Here is a 23,119-nt window from a genome sequence, read left to right as displayed (position 1 = left end):
CTAAGTTCATCCTGGTTATTGATGTATGATTTTCTTAAAGTGTTCTTGTGTCTTTGGTGTTAAGTTAATGCTGTTCTAAAATATGTTTGGAAGTGTTCCCTCTTCTTCAACGTTTTGAAAGACTGAGGAGAATTGGTGTTTATTCTTTAAATGTTTGGTAGAATTCTCCAGTGGAGCCTCTGGCCCTGGGCTTTTCTTTGTTGGGATGTTTTTGATTACTCTTTCAATCTCCTTACTTGTTGGTTTCTTTAGATTTTCTGTTTTTTTTTTTTTTTTTGTTTGTTTGTTAGTTTTTTTGTTGTTATTTGTTTTTTAGGATTCTTTTTTCCTTTTTGTTGGTACTAGGCATTGAACCCAGAGGTGCTTTGCCCCTGAGTTACACCCCCAGCTCCTTTCAGATTTTTGTTTTTATTTTGAGATATGTCTCACTAAGTTGATCAAGTCCTTGCTAAGTTGCCTAGACTGGCCTTGAATTTGCAGTCCTCCTGCCACAGCCTCCTGAGTTGCTGGGATTGCAGGCGTGCACCACTGTGCCTGGTTAAGATTCCATCTTATAGACTGTATGTTTCTAGGAATTTATCCATTTCTTCTAGGTTATCTAATTTGTTCGTGTATGATTTCTCATGATAGTTTCTTTTGGTCCTTTGTTCTGTGGTATCAGTTGTAATAGTTCCTTTCATTTACAATTTTATTTAAGTCATCTGTATTTTTCTTAATTTAGCTAAAGGTTTGTCAATTTTGTTTATATTTTCAAAAAGCCAATTCAGTTTTATTGACCTTTTGCATTGTTTTTTTAGTCTGTATTTCCTTTATTTATGCTCTGATCTTGGGCTTTGTTATTCTTTTTTCTAGTCCCTTGAAGGGTGAAGTGTTGTTTATTTGAGCTCTTTCATGTTTCTTAATGCAGACCTATATCATTGTAAATTTCCCTCCTAGAACTGCTTTTTTCTGCATCCCATAAATTTTGGTATATTTCCACTTCTGTTTGTCAAAAGATATTTAAAAAATTCCCTTTTGAGCTGGGTGTGGTGGCACACGCCTTAATCCCAGTGGTTTGGGAAGCTGAGGCAGGAGGTTTGTAATTTCAAAGCCAGCCTCAGCAACTGTGAGGCACTTAGCAACTCAGTGAGACCCTGTCTCTAAGTAAAATGACTCAGTGGTCTAGTGCCCCTGAATTCAATCCCTGGTACAAAAAAACCAAATTCCCTTTTGACATATTCTTTGTCAATTTCCACATATTTCAGAACTTTCTAATTTTATTCTTGTTATTGGTTTCTGGTTTCATACCAGTGTGGTCGAAAGAGGTACTTGATGTGATTTCAGTCTTCTTATGTTTGCTAAGACATGTTTTGTGGTGCAATTTACGATCTATCCTGCAGATTCTTCCATTGAGGAGAATGTCTATTTTATGCTTTGTATGTGTCTGTTAGGTCCGTTGGTTTATAGTTTTGTTCAAGTCAGTGTTTTCCTTATTGATTTCTGTCTGAATGGTTTTGAGTTGGAAGTAGAGTATTAAAGTCCCAGTTATTATTGTGTTGTCTGTCCTACAGTTCTTCAATGTTTGTTTGACTTGCTTAGATGGCCCAGTGTTGGATCCTTCTTATGAATTTACTCATTTGTCATCATATAAGGACCTTCTTTTTCTCTTGTGATGGTCTCTGGCTTAAGGTCAGTTTTGTCTCTCATAGTATAGGTATTCCTTTTCTCTTTTGGTGACTGTTTGCATGGGTATAATTTTTCTATCTGTTCATCTTTACCTTATGTGTGTCCCCAAAGCTAAAGTGAGTCTTGTAGGGGGCATATGCTCTTATTTTTTTAATCCATCCAGTTACTCTGTATTTTGATTTGAGAATTTAATCTGTTGTGGGTCAGGTCACTCAGAAAACACACAAAGTCCTAGTCTTGTTCAAATTGAAGAGTCTTTAGCCAGGTCCTTTATGACTGTTTCCCACAGGACCCATAACTGTCTCAGCCCCAAGCCTGAGCACTTTAGGATATTTAAAGGCAAAAATCATATCCAGGTTGATATAGCTGCAAGCAAGCAGGTACAGAAGCTGAATTGGGCAGTTAGTGAGACAGTGCGGCGGGTACACTGGTATTTCCCATAGAACTTTCCACATTTTGGCATAGTATCAAGCAAGCAGAAGGGAAGGGGGTCAAAATGACTCTAGTTCAGTATACATTAGAGAATGGTTTAATGTCTAGACAGTTGATCTCTGACAAGGTACATTGCTTAAGAAAAATGGAAACCAATGAGAACAATTTTACATTGTCTAAGAATTGCTATTTTGTGCTGCCAAGTATGTTATGCTAGGTAACTATTTTGCTATTAATGGGTACAGAGGCGGGGCTTTCCCATGAGAGAAATATTTCTTACATGATCTGGAGTCTCAGGGTTAAATGGAGTCTGTTTGGTTATTGCCCATATAGCCTGGCCCGTAACAAATCTATTTACATTTAAAATCATTATTAGTAGATAAGGACTTACTACTTCTAGTGTGTTTGTTTGTTGACAGTTTTATGTATCTTTTGTTCCTTCTTGCTGTCTTCCTTTATGATTTGATGATTTATTTGTGTAGTGGTATGCTTTGATTCCTTTCTATCTTTTGTATATCTACTATAGGTTTTTTCTTTGGAAATCCCATGAAGATAAATAAAGCATTATTGTCTGTTTTAAGGTGATAACAACATTAATTGCATAAAAAATTCTACTTGTTACTCCCCCACAATTTTTTGTTATTGATGTTATAATTTGCTTATTTTTATAATATGTGTGCATTAACAAATTATTATAGCTACGGTTATCATAATACCTTTGTTTTTCAATTTTATACTAGAGTAAAAGTGCTTTACACATCACCATTACATTATTATTCTGAATTTAACTATATCTTACCTTTACCCCAGTGAGTTTTATACTTTTATATATTTACGTCTTGCTAGTGAGCATTTTTTTTCCTTTCAACTTTAAAAACTTCCTTGAATATTTCTTGAAAGCAGATCTTTTAGTGAACTCCCTGAGCTTTGTTTTATCTGGAAAAGTCTTTAGCTTTCCTTTTTTTTTTTTTTTTGTGGTGCTGGAGTTTGAACCCAGAGCCTTATACATGCGAGGCAAGCACTATACCAACTGAGCTACATCCCCTGCCCCTTTCCTTCATTTTTGAAGGACAGCTTTACTAGGTGTGCTATCCTTAATTGGTAGGCTTTTTGTTTTTTGTTAAGCACATGGAATATAACTTTCTATGTTCCTGACTTGCAAGGTCTCTGCTGGGAAAATATAGGGCTCTCATAGGCATTCCCTTGTATCTAATGAGTCTTATGTGTTACTTTCAGAATTCTGTTTTTGACTTTTGACAATTTGATTATAATTGTCTTTGAATGTATCTTGGTAAAAACATTTGGTGTTATTTGGGCTTTGTGGATCTGGTTGTTTATTTCCCTCAAATTTAGAGAAATGTTCTGTCATTTCTATAAATAAACTTTCTGATCTGTTTTCATTTTCTTCAATATCTAGGACTTTCCTAATGTATATATAGTTTTGGTTGATAATATGCTTTAAGTCCTGTAGATGTTCTTCACCTTTTTATACCTTTTTCTTATGGTTCCTCTTTCATATGATTTGAAATAATCACCTTTGAGTTCACTGATTCTTTGCTTGATGAAGTTAGCTCTTGAAGTTCTCTATTGGATTTTTCAGTTCAGACCTTGTACCCTTCAGTTCCAGTATTCATTTGATCCTTTCTTATGATTCTAGCTCCTTGTTGACTTTCTTATTTTGTTCATTTATTATTTTCCTGATTTCATATAGTTGTCTATCTGTGTTTCTGTGGAGCTCACTAAGTATATTTAAGTTGATTATTTTGAATTCTTTATCAAGAATTATAAATTGTAAGTCTATATTTCTTTTGGCTTTGATCATCGGACTTTTAATTTTGTTCCTTTGGTGGTGTGTTTTTCCTCGATTCTTCATGTGGCATGATGTAAACTTCATGTAACCTCATATTGCTGCTTCTGCATTTGAAGAAGCAGTCACCACCTCTAGCTGTTACTAACTGGCTTTGGGAGAGAAAGACTTTCCCCACCAGTCAGCAGGCTTCATTCTCTGACCTTTCCCAGGGAGGCACTGACTTCATTTCTCTTGTTCACTCTTGGGTGCATGTCTTATAGGATTGTGCACCTTCTCTCAATTGTGCAAAACCAGGCCAAATGCTGCGAGCCTCCCATTTATTTGGCTCAGGCAGTGTCCTGAAGTGTGCAAGGTTCTGTGTCTTCTCCGAGTCTAGAAGAGTTAAGCCAGGTGTTGTGAGTTGCACTTGCTTCTGGGATCTGTGTGCTGACTGTAGTGATCACGTGTACTGTGGGGGCCGCTGATCCCAGAGGGCACACTTGGACTGTTTGGACGTGTGGTCCCTGGGCATGCCTCTGGTGGAACCCATGAGTTGGTTAGCAGGGTCCATGGCCCCCTATTGTAAGCCCCATTCCCTGCTCTCTGCTTTCAGCTGCCCCTAAATGATTCAGCCATATTGGAACCTTCAGAGTTTTGGGTGAGACAAAATGAAAACAGGCCTCCTAGACAGAGTTCTAAGGAATTCTGTCAGACTTGGAAGCTGGGCTCAGGCCTTATGGTGCCTTTTCCTACCACTTGTTTTGTTCCCTCGTATTATTGGTGATGGCCACCATGAGGTCAGAAGGACCTTGCTGAAAGTCTGTAATCTGCTCTCTGGTACATTTCATCTTGGGTGGGACTCATGTGAAACATGCCATCAGTCTCTGAATATCACTTTGATGCGTCGGAGTTCAGTAAGTAGGCGATGCGTTCTTACGTCTTCATACTGTGATATGCTACGAGGTTGACGATGGCATGGTCTTCTGACTAGGCTTTTAACATTGAGATTAAATTCACTTCAGGGTCACCATTATAGCACATACAGTTCAGGGCATTTAGTGCATTTACACAGTGGTCAAACATCATCGCTGATTCCAGAGCATTTGCATCACTCCCCAAAGAAACCCTGGCCTCTTTAAGCAGCCACTCTCCATTCCTTGTTGCCCTTCCCCCCTCCAGGCCCCTGACACTCACTGATCTGCTCTGTCTCTATGGATTTTTAAGTACTAGTTCGCATTCCGGTTTCTCCACAATGTGCTGACACACTCCTATTTTCCATCATATCACTAGTTTCAGGGGTGATTTTGGACAGTGAAACAACTAAGGTCTGAAAGTCACTTAAATATTTTCACTAAATTCTGCACCATAATGTACTTTAGTGGTATTGACAGAAGGTTTCAGAAGTATAATTCTTACATAAGGTCTTCCATATTTAGAAGTTGATTTTATTTATAATGTAAAAATTATCAACAGGATTTTAAACTCTTCTCATACAGTTTCTTTAGTGTAATTTAGTCCTTCTTTTTTGTATTCTTTTTCCTGACTTCTTTCTCATTTAAAGTATTTTTTTGTGATAAAATATGCATGCATGAGACTTATTGTTTCAACCACTTTTTTAGTGTATGCTTTAGCAGCATTAAGTACACTCACACTGTGTGCAGCCATCCCCACCGACCAGCTCTGAAACCTTTCCATCTCTCCCACTGAAAGTCCATGCTCATTAAATCTCTTCCTAACCCTCTCCTCGCAGCCCTTGAAGGCCATCATCCTACTTTTTGCTTCAGGTAAGTGGAATTGTGCAATTTTTGTTCTTTGTGTATGTCTTATTTCACTTAGCATAATATCCTTAAGGTCCACCGTGTTGGGGCAGTGTCAGAATTTCCCTCATCGTAAGGTATGAATAATCTCATTGTATGCATACTCCATGCTGTGTGTATCCGCTCACCCACTGACGGTCACTTGGGTTGTTTCTACCTTTTGGCTTATTGTGTAGACTAATCGTGGTGTGAATATGAGAGTACCCTTCCAGTTCTCCAGTTCCTGCCTTCAGCTGTTTTGGACATCTACCCTGGAGTAGAATTCCTGGATTCGTGGAGTTCTAGTGTTAGTTTTTTAGAAACTGCCCCGCTGTTTCCATTGCGGCCACCCCACTTTACCTCCCCAACAGCAAGGGTTCTAATGATCCACTTGGGGTATCAGTTCATGTTCTTGGCCCACATTTAAATTGGGCTGTTGGTTTTTGTTGAGTAGGACTTCTTTACATGTTCTGTATAGTAACTGTTTATCAGATGTATGGTTTCTAAAATTTTTTTCCATCTTGAGTTGTGCTTTCACTATCTTTTAAAAATTTTTTTAGTTGTAAATGGACACAATACCTGTATTTTGTTTGTTTATTTTTTAATGTGGTGCTGAGGATTGAACCCAGTGCCTCACACGTGTAAGGCAAGCGCTCTACTGCTGAGCCCCAGATCCAGCCCTGCTTTCACTATCTTGATAGATTGTTTATACATACACCCAAACACATATACACACACATATATATATAATTCAAAATATTTTATGAAGTCTAATTTACTTCTTTTCTTTTGTTACCTATACTTTCGGTTCATATCCAAGAAATCATTTCCGAATCTAATCTCCCAAGGTTTCCCCCCTCTTTTCATTTAGGAGTTTTGTGGTTTTACCTCTTATATTAAGGTCTTTGATCCACTTTTAGTTAATATTCTATGTGATGTAAGGTTAGAGTTCATGAATTTTTAATCCTTTTAAAAAGCACACATAGTTACAGACGTCAGTGCTTAAATTGTATCGGACTTGTTTTTATTGTAGAACTACTCTCTTCTTTGGAGTTTGTCAACTTTTGTTTTATGTAGCTTAATACTATATTTGGTGTATACAAGTTTAAAATTACTACATTTTCTTGGTGTATTGAAAATGTAGTAATTTTCAATTTTCTATTATTATTTCTATAATCTGTTATAGAAATAATATGAATTATTTGAATTATTTCTATAATCTGTTTAGTAATGATTTTTCCTATAAAGCCTGCTTTGCTTAATAGAAATAGCTATCCTAACATAGTTCCTATAATCAACCTTTCTTTCTCCTTCAGTTTTAGTTGTACCTGTGGTACCCATTTTATGTTTGGATTTTAGAAATCTGATCTGATCATCTTTCTAATGGTATGCCATGTAGTATGTTCACATTAATTGTGACTTGTGATGTATTTGGATTTAAATCTACCTTTTATTTCTTTCCTTCTTTGAGTTCTACTTGTTCTGTGTTCCAGTTTTTTGTTACCTTGTTTTTGACTAATAATTTTAAAAAATTATTCAGTAGCTTTCAAAATTATATACTCTGTATCTGTTTTTCAGTGGCTATACTAGAAATTGCAACATGTGCGTTTAATTTGTAAAGTCTAAAAGTACCTTTCCTCTCCTCACAGACAATCCAAGGACTTGGAAAGAATTCACCCTTTTTCCAGCTTGTGAGCTGCCGCTGGCTGTGACTTGCTGCATCTGCAGTTTCCCTTTTCTTTTTCATCCTTCCTCGTTTCCCGCCTTCCTCCAGGGTAGATTTCCTTCCCCCTGAAGGACAGTTCTGAGTGGTTCTTTGGTGATGAGCTCTCCCACTTTGATTTGCCAAATGCTGTTTCTAATACAGTCTCATCCTTGATGCTTTTGCTGGGTACAGGACTCGGGGTTAGAATGCTCACTCTCTTCCCTGTGTGGTGTTATAAGTGAGCTCCCATTCAGGGCAGTGTCACTTTGAAAGGGCTGTCTTTCTGTCTCTGCTGTGTTTAGGATTTCCCCTTTGCTTTGAGCTTCTGCAGTGTTGCTACTTGATTTGTTTCTGAGTGTCTTGTTTTTATCATTTCCCAGAGGCTCCTAGACTGAGCCTTGGTTACCCCACTCTGGTACTGGGCTTAGCAAAGCTTCCCTTTTTTGGCTCCTTTCTTTCCCCTGAATTGTGTTTCCACTTCCTTAACAGGATTCCCATGGCCACCCAAACAGATGCCTTCCACTCACATCCTTTTCTCAAGGCCTGCTTCTGCTTGCATCCAAAATAAGGCACACATTCTTCTTGAGAATTCTTAGACCTGTGGGTTAATGTTTGTGTTGGTCCCAATGCCATAGTGATATTACTGGGTGAAAGATATTACTGCACATACTTGAATAATAGTGAGCCTTAATGATAAGAAATCTGGAATCTTGGATGAAGATAAAGCATACATGATCTCAGATGGAAGTATTGTCTCCCAGAGTTGTCTAAAGGGTGACTCCCTGATATCTGATTCTATAAGAAGCCCCCATGGTGGTTCTAACATGCTTTTTACATTTTTGGTCAGTAACCCCCTATTTTTAAATATTACTACTGTTCTAGAACCCAGTGATGTGCCTGCCCACTCAGGAAGTGGAATTAGTTGATGCCCAACAGCCCCCAACATTCTTCCGAGTTTCCTGCCACACTGGATGACATGAAGACTAGTTTTCTGGGAGCAGTCTTCAAGAGGAATAAGCCTCCAGCATGTCTGAGCTCTGTTCTAAAACATGCCTGGGACAGTAAGGTTAAAATTGAAAATGTTTTTAATTTGAAAGAATAATTGAGAATTTATTATATAACTCAAATTTGTATGTTTGTAGAGAAAAATGATTTATGAATAAGTACAGGAGGTGATTTTTCCCCTCTGAAGTACAGGTGTGAAAGATGACTGCCTTTCTTTTGGTGTGTTCTCTTCATGTTGTACTCGTGTATTTCCTCAAGATTCAGTTGCACATTTTTTAGATTCTCACTGCAGCCATTGGATATGCAGTCAGGGATTGTGTGAAAACTGTGCTAGTTAATTTATATATTTTGTCATTGGCAGGAGACAGTGCTGTTTACTAGAATTATTTATGTAAATTAGAAACCACACACTGAAATGACAGTCTTTAGAGGAACAGAAAACAGAAGAATTGTTGGAAAGGAGAAAAAGACTGAAATAGCACAGGAGAATCAAATGGAAGCACTGGATGCAAATACAAACCAATATAGATGGAGGAGCGTGGGGAGGTGTGTTGGGGAGAGCCGGGCCACAGTGGAACCGTGAGTCCATGTATTGTGTACTGGGGCTCAGTGTGCCTGCTCAGTGTGACATTCCAGTCAAACAAAACTCTTCACTTGTGTGGCAGTACACTGTGTCCGTGGAGTTCATCTCAGGGAGTGCTCACATGAAGTCGCTGGCTGGAGGTTGCCGGTGGTTTTCAAGTATGGGGGTGGACCAACACAGTGCATTCACACTGATCTGGGACTGTTAAGACCCACTGGAGCCAGTCGTTCTCGCAAGTTCTCGAAAGGCGTAGCAAGTTCAATGCCCTTCAGCATGTGGGCTTAGTGAAGGCAGAACATTTCTTATGAAAAAGATACCATTAATGTGGACAGCAAAATTATGAATTAAACCCTGCTTTCAGAAATTATTCTCCTTGATGAAATAACCTGTCTTAGAAAAAGCAAGAATGTTTTTAGATACACAAAAATTTTATCCCATTCATTGATATTAAATGTCAAACAATTTATTTTTATGTTAGAAATCCCTGTTCTAGTTTAGCTTACTGGGAATTGGAAATGTAAATATATGCTGCTGATAAATAAAGTTTCAGACCTCTTAAGAGAAATTAGGGGCTGGGTGTGATGGGACATGCCTGTAATTCTAGCTGGTCAGGAGGCGGAGGCAGGAGGATGGCAAGATTAAGGACAGCCTCAGCATGTTAGTGAGATCCTATCTCAAAAAAATTAAAAGGGCTAGGGATGTGGCTCAGTGGTAGAGTTTCCCTAGGTTCAATCCCACCTCCCCCCAAATAGAGAAATTAATTATGAGTTGACCTTGGGAGAATGAGGGAACCTTATCACCTAGAAAATTATTTTTAATACCACCTAGCAATGGTAAGAAAGAAATCCATACTAAATCTGTTATCTTGGATATTTATTGAATTTTTTTTATATTTATTTTTTAGTTGTAGTTGGACACAATACCTTTATTTTATTTATTTTTATGTGGTGCTGAGGATCAAACCCAGGGCCTTGCACTTACTAGGTGAGTGCTCTACCGCTGAGCCACAACCCCAGCCCCATATTTATTGAATTTTTATATGACAAGGAGATTACAAATGCATTTTTTATTCAGGAAAAAAATGCAGAAATATTATAGTAGACCAAGACTCTATAACATGCCTGCTTTTTGTTGTGGACAAAAAGGGAATTTTTCTAGGTTAGCACTTTAAAGGGCAATTTGAATGGCTCTGTTTTAGAAATTACCCCATTTCCTATTACGTAGCCTGTGGTCATGCAGCCAGAGGGAGGTGTCCAGGTCCAGCATCCTCACATTGACTGGACCAGGGGATTCTTTTCTTTATTCTTTTTTAAAAATTTTTTTTAGTTGTAGATGGACACAGTACCTTTATTTTATTTGTTTATTTTTATGTGGTGCCGGGGGATCGAACCCAGGGCCTGGCACGCCAGGCAAGCGCTCCCCCACAGCCACTGCCCTGGCCCCTAGGGGATTCCTTTAACTGTGGAAAGCATTTCGCTTCCTTTGTCCTTTGGCACACGTGGACATTGTTCCCCACATAAGTTGGAGCGGTAAACAGAGATGTTGCCTTTGACAGCATGAAGGACCGAGAGAGTCAGAGGGGACTGCTCACACTGTTGACGTGGGGTTGGGTGGGTGCTTAGGCTGCTAGAGGAAAGGAGCCTGGTAGGAAAGGAGGAGTTCGGATGCTGGGGTCGGTGGGTCCCTGCAGAGAAGCCAGATGGCTGGGGTTGAGGCTGCTGAGGACTTCTGCTTTTGATTTAAACAACAGAAATCACTTTTCTTATTCAAAATTCCTTTTTCATTTGTGACCTGCACCCAGTGATTGTGGTGTGGAGGAGCCTGTGCTGCCTGTCAGGAGCAGCTCCATCTCTGACCAGGAGAGTGACTTTGACAAGGTGCTTCAGCTCTGCTTTGGTTCTCCTGCAGGAGGGCCCTGGGGTGAGGTGAGTCTGCCATGCCCCAGACGGTCTTACAGAAGCAGCTCTGTGGATGTGTTAGCTGCTATGACAATAACTGTTATCGTTTCAGTAGACAGAGGAATTTCTTGAGGAAACTCTTTGCTTCCTCTAATAAACTTGATATATTTGATTTATTGTTAATAGAGTTGAACCAGGAACGAATTGCTTAGTGTTTAAGGTGATTTGTAATGTTATGTCCATGTTGTCTTTGAATAGTTAATTTTTTAAAAATTCCAGTAAGTATGGATAATTTCTATTTTCTTAGCATGGTTCTAGATTAAAACACAAGCCAATAATTTCACATAGAAAGCATATGGTCACCTGGGACTATTTGGGTTGGAGCAAATAGTCATGCATACCCCAATGGTCCCTAAAGGCATCATTATATTACAAAACCAAACAGTAATTCTTAATTCTGGCCAGCCGCAAATCATCTAAATTTTAGAATGCTTGTTTTTTTTTTTTTTTTAAAGGTATGGAATTGTGTAATTGCTTTTAAAAAGATTTCTATCATAGATAAGTAAGTTTGGGTATGTAAAATTCCTGTGATTTTAGCAACTTCTGTTAGCTTTTAGGTATTTTCTTAGGTGCTTGGAAATATAAGACTCACGTTTTTCTTTCACATCTTAGTTACTGTTAGAGAAAGAGCTCTCTCAGCTCCCTTCCAGACTCCTGCTCCTCCTGTCTTTCCTCCTGGTGTCCATGGTGAGGTGCCAAGGAGCAGCCAAGCAGTGCTGGGCATCAGAAATATCTCATCGGGTTTTGCTTTGTTTGATCCACGCAGTTGGTTAGGTTTCTTTCTTGTGGTAAATTTGTCTTGCTTTGTTTTCTCCTACGGTACTACCATTTATCTAACGACTTTTCTTACTTAGGAGAACAAAGTGGATTGATGATTAAGAATTTTGCATTTGATGGTTAAGGTTATTGCTTTAGGACTCCTAGAAATAATAGTAAACATAATCTCCATGATTAGCAATACCACCAGAAACATGTGGTGACACCACTAGTTTGGTAGGGTGTTGGTGTAAGACAGTCTTATTCGTTTAAAATAGATACCCTAGTGTTTCCCTAGGGTTTATGTGACATGTGTTGGAATTTTCTTTCTTTCTTTCTTTCTTTTTTTTTTTTAATTTATTTCTTACAAACATAACAATAGGGGAATGTATTATATTCATAATTATTCATTCATAGCACGATTTTTCGTAACTCTGTATATAAAGTATGTTCACACCAACTTATGCCATTATACATGAACTCTTTTTTTTTGCATTACAATTCTTAATACACCTTTATACCACAATTTATCATATCTCTGTTTGTATATAAGGTATGTTGACACCAAATTCACATCTTCATACATGTATTTTGTATAATGATGACCATCACTTTCCACCATCCTTGCTATTTCCCTTCCCCCTCCCTTTCCCTCCCACCCCTATTCCCTATCTAGAGGTAATCTTCCTCCCATGCTCTCCCTCCCTACCCCACTTTGACTCACCCCCCTTATATCAGAGAAAACATTTGGCATTTGTTTTTTTTGGATTGGCTAACTTCACTTAGTGTTGGAGTCCAGCTCCAACAGGGGGTCTCAGGAGACAAACGGATGGTGAGGAGTCAGCGAAAGGAGGGTGGAGAAACAACACAGACACCAAAGTGAAGGTGCTGAATCCCAATCTTTGCTTGTGAAGTTGATCATATATACTTTTCATTTTGGCAGGCTCACAGTACTTTGTGATTACAAAACAGGAATCATTATTCAAAGAAACAAAGTATTACGTAGCTACAATTAGAATAGAAGAATGTATCTTGGCTTATGCATAAGCAAGCATTTTTCCTTTCAGTTTGCGTTTTGCTGTGAGCTGTTTCTGTTTAGTTAACTTTTTTTTTTTAAAACTTTTTTTTTTTTTTTTTTTTGGTGGACATAACAGAGTACCTTTATTTTATTTATTTATTTATTTATGTAGTGCTGAGAATTGAACCCAGTGCCTCACACATGCAAGACAAGCGCTCTACTACTGAGCCACAACCCCAGCCCCACAGTTTAGTTAACTTTTAATAATAGTTAGAAATGTCCCAAACTATTGGCCTGTACCTTGACTATTCTTTCTTGACTTACTGACTGGAACCGGTGCCATGGTTACGGCAAGTGGTTAACTTGTTATTAATTTTAATCAAACAGGAGTAAGAGCACAAACCATTGTGCACAGGAACAAGAACAAGTTGCCCAGTACTAAGCACTAATCTGTCTTCTTAACATTAATTCTTCTTCTCTAGATTTTAATTTAATTTCTCAAAAACTTCCTTGACAGGAATACAGGGAGTTTTTCATTAGACATTAACAATTTACGCTCCACAGCTGAATCATTGCATTTAGAGCAAACAGATCTATTCTTTAGAAGTAGTTGCATTAATTGGGAAAGTCATGTTTTTTCCTTCATACTTAATGGTCATATGAGAAGTTGCAACTATACTTATTAAAGGAATACAAAAACAAACCATCCCATTCCCAGAAACATACTGTGCTCCTCCAGAGGATGGACACCTTGTGCCATCCACCTCAGTAGGGCCTTGCCATTGCCTGAGTCAGGGGAGAGGTGCAGCAACTTAGCATAATCTTCTCTAATGCCATCCATTTTCCTGCAAATGCCAAGATCTTATTCTTTTTAGTGCTGAGTAATATTCCATTGTGTATAAATGCCACATTTTTTTATCCATTCCTCCACTGAAGGACATCTAGGTTGGCTCCACAGTTTAGCTATTATGAATTGTGCTGCTATAAACATTGATGTGGCTGTGTCCCTGTAGTATGCTGTTTTTAGGTCTGTTGGGTACAATCCGAGAAGAGGAATAGCTGGGTCAAATGATGGTTCCATTCCCAGATTTCCAAAGAATCTCCATACTGCTTTCCAAATTGGCTGTACCAATTTGCAGTCTCACCAGCAATATATGAGTGTACCTTTGAGCCACATCCCCAGGCTTGTAAAAAATTTTTTAAATTTTGAGACAGGAACTCCCTTTGTTACCCAGGCTGATCTCCAACTTGTGATCCTCCTGTCTCAGCCTCCTGTGAAGCTGGAATTACAAGAGGGTGCCACTAGACCCGCTTGAACTAATTGTTGTAGTAAAGAAATTATGACGTGAAAACTAGATTATGCTGAACATAAAGCTTTGCATTGTGGAGTATAAAGTGGACCTATTCCTTCAAGGAAGCTTGGTTTGCCTGTAGAACCAGGCAGAGTGTAGTGGTTTGCCTTGGGCAGAGAGGATATTTCTGTTCTGATAAGCCAGTGTCTGGTACGGGCTTCTTTACTCTGAGCCTTCATGCAGGCCAAGAAGTGTGTTGTGGCCTGGGCCTGGGGTCTGATGATGTCCCTTTTATCTGTGCATGAGCAGTAATGACCCTTCAAGATGTCCCTGGATTTTACTATCTCTCAGTGGGCTCTCAGTGTTCTGTGTATGTACCACCACTTCCACATTTTTCTTGGAATTTTCATTAGATTTCTGCTACGCCTCTAGATTGTATGTTTCCCAGTTTAACATACTATAAGGTGTTTTTGTTTTGTTTTGTTTTGTGTTTTTTAAATATATATACTGGGGACTGAACCCAGGGCCTCTCACACGGTATTCAAATATGCTGCCACTGAGCTGCATACCCCAACCCTTTATTGATTTCATTTTGAGACAGGGACTCACTAAGTTGCCCAGGTTGGCCTCAAACTCGTGATCCTGTGCCTTGGCCTCCCATCATGCCTGGGATTACAGGTGTGTGCCACCCCTCCTAGCATTCTGTATTTTTAAGACAAATATTTATTTTTTTCATTAGCCCTATGGCTGGCCTAGCTTAATGTCTGCTGCATAGTGGGTATATTTAGGTAAATGTGCACAGAATGGTAAACTACGTCTGGACATGGCATTGGAACTTTGCTGGAGCCCCCATACCAGCGGTCTCCTTGTTTCTCATTGGCAGGATACAGTCACCGACAGGGGGATGGAGTTAACATGGTAGGCTTAAGTGGGAGGGTATTTTGGGCATAAACCCCCAAGAACACTTATCTGGCTACACAATAATGCATGATCATCAGGAAGTTTGGGAATTAATAAAATGTATAAAGAAGAAAAATAATAGCATCACACAAAATAATTGTTAACATTGTGCTTGCATTCCGGTTTTTGGTTGTATATGTGTATGTTTGTATAGAATAAATTGCAATCATATTACATATAGTGTCTTATATACAACATAAGTGGCTTTCCATGTCTTTAAATCATATTCTTCTAAAATGAGACTATGTGCTTTTATTATAAGTTATTTAATTAAGTTAATTAATTGCTCATTTTTTGAGATTTAGGATGTGTCCTTTAGCATGCAGATGGGACTGCTATGCAATTGGGGTGTCTGGTGGCCACTGGTGGCCATGTTGGATCCAGCCGGTTGTCAGCCAGCCCATTTGAAGAGGCACCCTGTCTTCATAGGTAGGTAAGGTTAGGGTGGGATAGAAATGCAGCCAGGTGGGGCTGGGGTTGTGGCTCAGAGGAAGAGCACTTGCCTAACATGTGTGAGGCACTGGGTTTGATCCTCAGCACCACATAAAAAAAATAAAATAAAATAAAGTTTTGTGTTTACCTATAACTATAAAGTAAATATTAAAAAAAAAGAAAAGAAATGCAGCCAGGTCACCTGGGCAGTATGAGATTAGCAGGGTAATATTTTGCTATATTTTCCTAATAACACTCCACTCTAGAAAATTTATAATACTAGTTCCATTCCTATCAACCTGTGTGTGAGTGACCACTGCATTGTTTTTCAGTTGCTAATTCTAAAGGTTAAAAAGTAGTATCCTTTTGTTGAACTCTGCTTATTTTAATTGAACTTAAAAAATTTTTTTTTTTTTGGTACTGGGCATTCAACTGATGGGTGCTCTACCGCTGAGCTGCATCCCCAAATTGAAAATCGACGGTGTTAATTTTCATTTAGAGAGCATTTAATAGGTACTTGTCGAATGAAAGAATAAACATGTTTCTTGATGTGTCAGTTTTCTTTACTTACATAGGAATATTGTTTTGTTTTTTTTTAAAGAGAGAGAGAGAGAATTTTAATATTTATTTTTTAGTTTTCGGCGGACACAACATCTTTGTTTGTATGTGGTGCTGAGGATTGAACCCGGGCCTCATGCATGCCAGGTGAGCATGCTACCGCTTGAGCCACATCCCCAGCCCTGTTTTTTACTTTTTATAGTGATATACATAAAATAGGAAACATTCAGTATTTTAACATTAGATGTAAACCTTCATAGAATTTATAGCATTCTATTTTCAGTTTGTTATTCTGAATATTAAAGCATATTTACTTTATAATGATATAGTAATTTTAAATAATAATATCCCCAGAGCCCACTTTGGTGGGTGAATTTTATTCCATCACAGTTACATCTTCCTGGAGCTCCTCATTATTTAGACTTTGTCTTTGGTTCTCACTGGGACATAAATTATTTCTTTCTAAATTCCTTTATGTTATTTTGTAAATGTTTATATTTTCTTACAGTCTTCCTTTTGGCAACATATTATTCTATTTATCCTCCTATATATTAAAATAATTTTTCCACTCTAAAGAAGGAGTTTTCAATTATTTTCCTTTTATGCTTTCTCCCTTACATCTTGGCTAAGATTATTATTTTTTCATTGTGTTTATGTGAGAAAGAGGAGTTTCAAAGCTTAAGTTAACTATATTTTCTTGTGTTATTCATTGACAGTTACAAATACTGCTTATTGTTAGTATTTATCTCATCTAATCTTTTCCATCATGTAAAATTGGTAGGAATCACTGCCCTTTTATTTAGGAGAAATACAATATTTTGGGCCACATCGTTGATAGTGCTTGTGGAACAGAGCTGGAATTGGAGCCAAGTTTGTTAGTAATTTGTTTGGATTTGAAATTATAAACTGCATTGTTTAGTCTTGCACATAAAAAGAGGCTGAACTGAATTTTTTAAGTTATGTTAGAAATTTACAGCTTATTTAAATTTGAGTCTTGCTCTCAAATAGATTCTTATCCTATTATTTGCAGCTAGAAAAGTAAAAGACCTCAAATATAATTTAATATAACCAATAGGAACCACACCACTTTTCTGGTTGTTTTTGTTGTAAACTAGCATTTATACAACCCACGACTTGACAACTAACCAAACCATCTTATGTTACCCTCTTTTGAATGGAGCACGAATTGACTTAGCAAAATTTCAAAGCCTCCATCTCTAATGTTTGTAGCATATTAAAGTAAGTTCAGACCTGTGTGGCTCACGCCTGTCCAGTGTGCTTGTGGCTATTCTCACTGTTGACTCTGTACTTTTCCGAGCATTTTTGCTGACAAGCACTTGGGCTTGCTGAGAGAGATCATTTGTATCTAGTGGAGAGATCTGGGAGAAAGGCATCTGTGTCTTTGTATTAGAAATGCAATAACTGCGTTAATCTGTTTTCTGTTGCTGTATCAAAATATACAAGACAAAATATGGAAGAAAAGAGGGTGACCTAGCTCACAGTTCCCGAGGTCCCAGAGCATGGATCCTGCTCCTGCTCAGCTCTGGTGAGGCCCATTTGGCTACATGGCAACATGGTGGGTGGTGTCACTGTGGGAGTGTGTGTGAGAGAGAGAGACCCTATAGTGGGATTCAGATGCCAGACTCTCTGTGTTATCCTGCTCTTTTGGGAACAGGGATCCTATGAAAACTGCGTCAACCCCTTCCTAGTCACCTTGCAGCAGGCTCCACCTCTTACATTGCCGCTTGGCACTGCCACTCTGAAGACCAGGCTTCCAGCACAGGAACCTGTGGGGACACACTCACATACCCTAGTCATGGTGCTGATGGTGCTGATACTTGTTGATGCTCACAGTGGCTGGGCCTGGTTCTCAGGGCTTCCCGTATAGGTCGTGCACTTTATTACTCATAGAAACTCTGCTAGGTTCTTTCTCCTTACAGATGCAGCAGCTGTGGCCCAGAGAGGTTGAGTAGCTTCCCTGGGTCACATGGTTGGTGTGCAAAGACCAGGGGTTGCAACTCTGGCCGCTCGCCTCCCGAGTCGGCCTCCCTGGGAGCTCAGTCCCTCTGATCTGTGTTAGACACATAGAAAAAAGCACCTGTGTCCCATAAGTAGTTGTCCACATTTTTGGAAAAGGTTTGCTCTTATGCCTATTTAAGCTGTTGCCATTTATTAGATTTTTATCTTTTGTGAAGTAAGTTATTTGCTTGCATCTAATATTGTTATTGAAACGTGGTAAGTAGACTTTTTTATATTTATACAAATGTAGGAAAGCCTGTATTTCCAGTAAACAACTCGGCAGTGCAACAGTGTTTGACACAGAACTTCAAAGAATGAATTCAGAAGTGACAGCTGTAGAATGACCAAGCAATCTGGGTAATTTTCTACAATAAACAGCATATATTAGGCCTCTTTGTTCCCTTACCCCATCCTCTGACACTGTGTGTTCCAGAACTGGCCGGCTGCGTGTTTGGAGCAGCCCCACTGGCTGTAGGCAGAGTTCACCAGGATGTCTTCTGCTTTCCCCTGTCCCTGGCACCAGGCGCCTGTGTTGTCAGGGTGGCGTGCTGCCTCAGCACCTCTGCTCACTTCAGTAAATCTCTCCTTGTCACGTCCAGCAAGAGGGACATCCTCTTACAGAGGACATTTCTATTTAGGGAATAGTTGTAAAAGACTGAGTTGACTTACGCCTCGAGCCACAGATTTCTCCCTCTCATCTTGTCCCAAGTTGTGGGGCAGTCAGCATAGAACACATGGGTCTGAATGTGCTCGCATGGTGGGTTCCCTCCATTACCAGTTTCGTCTCTGCTAGTTGGTCACTCCTTCTCAAGTCAGTTTAGTCAACTTATCTTCTAGAATGTGCAATTTCATCTAAGGTTTCTGATTTACTGGTGTGTTCTTCACGGTCTTCCTTTTTGATCCCTTTTATTTCCATGGGTACAATAGTGATGTTTCCTCTTTAATTCCTTATTCCAGTCACCGGAGTTTTCTCTTTTTTCTTGGTCAGTCAGCACGACTAAAAGTTTGTTAATTTTGTTGCAGTTTTCAAGGAACCAACTTGCACATTTGTTGATTTTTCTCTTGGTTTTCTCATCTTTTGCTTTAATTTCCACTCTGATCTTTTTTCTGCTTGTACAGATTCTAGTTGGTCTTTTTCCCTCTGTCGTGGTTTCCCAAGGTGGGAGATTAGGGTACTCATTTGATGGCGTTCTTCTTTCTGATGTATGCATTTGTGACTGTATGTTTCCCTCTGAGCTCTGTCAGTCGCATCCCATAAGTTTGAGTGCATTATGTCTTTGTTTTCACTGCCTCAAAGCATTTCTGATTCTTCTCTTTTTCTTTAAGCCATGGGTTATTTAGCAGTGTGTTGTTTAATTTCTACATATTTGTGACTTTCCCCCAGTTTTTCTGCTGCTGATTTCTAATTTCATTCCTTTGTGATCAGAGCACAGGTCGGATGGATTCCTGTTCTTTTAAGTATATTAAACCTTGTTTTAGGGCCTCACGCAGACCATCCCAGCGAGGGTGCCTGTGGCCCTGAGGGTGATGTCCATTCTGTTGTTCTGGAGAGGCCTGCAGTGTCTGTTGGGTCCAGTCTGTATTCAGGCATACTGTTCTACTGTGTGTCTTCTTTCTAGTTGTTCTCTCAACTATTGAAAGTTTCAAAATCCCAGTAGTAATATTAAATTTTCTGTTTCTTCATTGCTGTCGTTTTTTGCCTTATATAGTCTGTGCTTTGTTATTGGGAAGGGGTGTATTTAGAATTGTTATTTCTTCTTTGCACATTGACCCTTTTGTCATTAAAAACTGTCGCTTTTATCTCTGATAGCATCCTTTTGTCTTGAGGTCTACTTTGGTTATCAGTGTACCCACACAAGCTTTCTTATGTTCCTATGATATATTTTTTTCCATGCTTTTATTTGCAGTCTTTTTGTAGTTTTGAATCTAGAATGTTTCCTCCACGGGCAGCCTGGGGTTGGAGCTGGTTTTGATCCAGTCCGACTGGATGTTTGTGCATTCCTCTTCAGTGGTATTACATATGTAGTTGGATCTGATTTGATGCTCTTCTCTTCATCTCATCTTTTTTTTTTATTGTGTTCCTTTGTCTTAAGTGGATAATTCAAATGTAGCTTTTCAGCTTCTTTAATGTTTTCACTCTCCTTTTGAGTAGGTTTCCAGTGCCTGTTCACCCTGTGCATCTTCACAGGCCAGCTCTGGCTCGGGTCTGAAAGTCTGTGAAATGGGCTCCATGTTTCTCTGGGGTGCTCTTCATTTTTCTTTCTTCCTTTTTGACTCTGTTCTTTGGCTTGATCTGGCTTCAGTGTTGCTTATTTTTTCTTCTGCCACTTTAAATCTATGCTTGAGCCACATAGTGAAGTTTTCTTCTTCTTCTTCTTCCAATTGTTCTTTTCAACTCTGGAATCTTCATTCAGTCCTCTTGTACAATCTCTGGGTGTTTAGTGACGTTATCTACTTGATGCAATGTTGTGGTACCTTCCTTTACCCTTTAATCCTGGGTTTCTTTAGCTCTGGTAACATGTTTGTGATGCCACTTTGGAAGATTTTTCTGATAAATCTAACATCTGTTGTTCTTGAAATGCACTTCTGCTGCCCTGGAGAGAGAGAGAGAGACAGAGAGAGAGAGAGAGAGAGAGAGAGAGAGAGAGAGAGAAAGAGAGAGTGTGTGTGTGTGTGTGTGTGTGTGTGTGTGTGTGTGTGTTACCCCTCCCTGGAGTTTATGTTGTTGTTTGCTTGCTTATTTCATCAGTATCTGGCTGGGCTGTTTCCCTTCCTGTGGTTTTACGCCTCTTATGCTGCTCCTTGGGGAGGTGCAGCTTGACCCCTGGCCCATGGTCACAGCCCTTGTTCATCCTGAATGACAGTGATACTCCTAAGGTTCCCTTCAGCTCCTCTGCTGACATGACTGTGCCAGGTGTTGAGCTCATCTGTTTGCTGGCTAACTGTTCTGTTGTTCTTTTTGAGGGGAAGAGACTGGGGATTGAACTGGGGAGCACTTTACTGCTGAGCTCTACCCCTGGTCCTTTTAATTTATTTTGAGACAGGGTCTCGCAAATTTCCCAGGCTGGCCTCAAACTTGCAGTCCTCCTGCCTCAGCCTCCAGAGTTGCTGGGATTACAGGCATGCACCACCATGCCTGGCTGGTCTGTTGCTCTGCACATGCCCTGGGACATAAATCATTGCACAAATTAATCAAATTGTGGCTTCTTTGAAGGAATAGTTTCTGAGGTCTGTGTTTGATAGTTGTTCCAAGTCCAGGAAAAAGTCTCCTGACTTACTCCCAGTTCTTTCCTCCACTTAACCTTCTCCTTGTAAGTGAGCTGACAGGTTTTGTTACACAGCTGCCGAGGTGAGGGCTGACTACAGCAGATGTGCTTGGGAAGCTTTCTTGCCTTCACCCTCTGTCTTGTTTCTGACCCTTGGCTTAGAGTGTCTAGGGTAGGTTTGACTGTTAATGGGTGACACTTGCACCTGCTCCTGTCACATAGCCTTTAGCTATTGTTTATAATAGACTTCCTCTCTCCCTCCCTCCATCCCTCCCTCTCTCCCTCCCTTCATGTAGCGCTGGGAATGAAACCTAGGGTCTTGCACATGCTAGGCAGGCCCCTTGCCACTGAGCTGCACCCCAGACTGTGATTTGATTCTTAGAGCAGTTTTAGGGTCAGTTTTCTCTCCACCCACTACCCTAGTGTGCACCCTCCATCAGCATGCCCCCCACCCCTGAGTGGTGCATTTGTTGCAGTCGATGAGTGTGCATTACACATCTTTGTCAGGTAAAGTTCCTAGTTCATGTCAGTGCCTACTTTTGGTGTTGTACAGTCTGTGATTTTAGACAAATGCATGATGACATGCGTCTGCAATGTAGTGTTGTGCAGAATAGTTTCACTGCCCTGAAATTCCTCTGTTATCTTCTGATTTTCTTCCTCACCCCATAATCTTGGCCGAATTTTTTTTTTTCATCTTTTAAAGTGACCTGAGGAACTTATTCTGTTAACATTCCTCTCCTGTGCTGAACTTTTATCATAAGATAGTTCAGAGAATTCCTCCTTAGGGACTGCTGGCACCCACCCTGTATTTCTTTCATCCTTCTCCTTCCCCAAATAATGGCCAGACAGTGACTATTCTGAGTATGAGGGACATTCTAATTTCCAGAGCTTTCCTTCATAGCTGGAGATATTGCTGAACAAATGATAATATCTGACAGTGCAGCCCAACATAATAAGATTTTGCTCCAGAACTAAAATTTATTTTTTTTTCCCATTCTGTTTACACATTGTGGTCATTTCTTACAAAGATCTCAAATATAGAGATGGCGTGATCATTTTGGGTAGCCTTGAGGCCTCTCTACACATGGTGGCATTTCCTCTTGGCAGTGTACTCTGAAGAATGTTCTCAGACCTGCCAACCACCAGTGTTCGTGTGATGAACTGGTGGCCCAGTAGCAGTAACCTGGAAGCTCCCTTGGCTAGTTTGAACAGATTCTGTTCTCTTCCCTGAGAACGGGCACCTTGAGTCACTGAGCTGGTGAGGTGATGAGGAGTCTGAAATATCTTACAGGAAGTGACCAGGTTCTGAACTTGACATGAGAGGTGTGCAGCCATGTGCAGGCTTTGGGGTGGGGGAGCCATGAGGTAGCAGGTGAAACCCATCCACAGATGAAAGCTGCAGGGTGGAGCAGACGGGAGACCAGGAGGCACGGAGGCAGGAACTTGTAGCCCTTGATCTTGGCACTGTGTCTTATAGGGACTGAAATTTGGCTAATGGGCTTGATTTACATCCATCCTTCCCAGACCTGTTAGAGTGACTACTGTTTCCGCCCTTGAAGTCTTCTCTACCCTGTGGAAAACAGGTAGGTGACAGGTCTAGAAATAGTAATCATGCTGCCAGCCACAGTTGGGCGAGGGACGGAGACTCGTTTTCCTGCAGTGACTGAAGGAAGTGGAGGAGGGAGAAGGAACACTGCTTATTTTGGTTTCGGGAGTTCTTGGCACACACTCCCTCGAATTTTAAATGAAAAAGACGCCCCCAGCTGGTGGCAATGCTGGGAGCCCACCTTCCACAGTCATGTTTTCTGAGCCATTTTTCAATACATGGACCAAATTGTCCCTTGGAACTGTTTCAGTAGGTGGTGCTCTTGTGCCACAGCATAGC

At 39.9% G+C, this 23,119-nt stretch overlaps 1 protein-coding gene across 4 annotated transcripts in view; it reads left to right on the top strand.

The window, feature by feature from the left end:
- Nucleotides 1-23,119, top strand: part of Fancc (FA complementation group C) — a 178,368-nt gene that overhangs the window by 24,717 nt on the left and 130,532 nt on the right. For 3 of the 4 annotated variants that reach the window (XM_076836736.2, XM_076836733.2, XM_076836732.2), the window contains exon 2: nucleotides 8,270-8,448. The exons of the other annotated variant lie outside the window; for it this stretch is intronic. In XM_076836736.2, coding sequence (XP_076692851.2) covers nucleotides 8,313-8,448 — 136 coding nt within the window. In that variant the 5' untranslated portion in view covers nucleotides 8,270-8,312. The remainder of the gene's footprint in view (nucleotides 1-8,269; nucleotides 8,449-23,119) is intronic. 4 annotated transcript variants of the gene reach the window in all.

This window comes from Callospermophilus lateralis, chromosome 17, assembly GCF_048772815.1.
Source record: "Callospermophilus lateralis isolate mCalLat2 chromosome 17, mCalLat2.hap1, whole genome shotgun sequence".
NCBI classification, from domain to species: domain Eukaryota; kingdom Metazoa; phylum Chordata; class Mammalia; order Rodentia; family Sciuridae; genus Callospermophilus; species Callospermophilus lateralis.
Note: the sequence above shows the minus strand (reverse complement) of the source record. Positions and strands in the feature narration are given on the sequence as shown.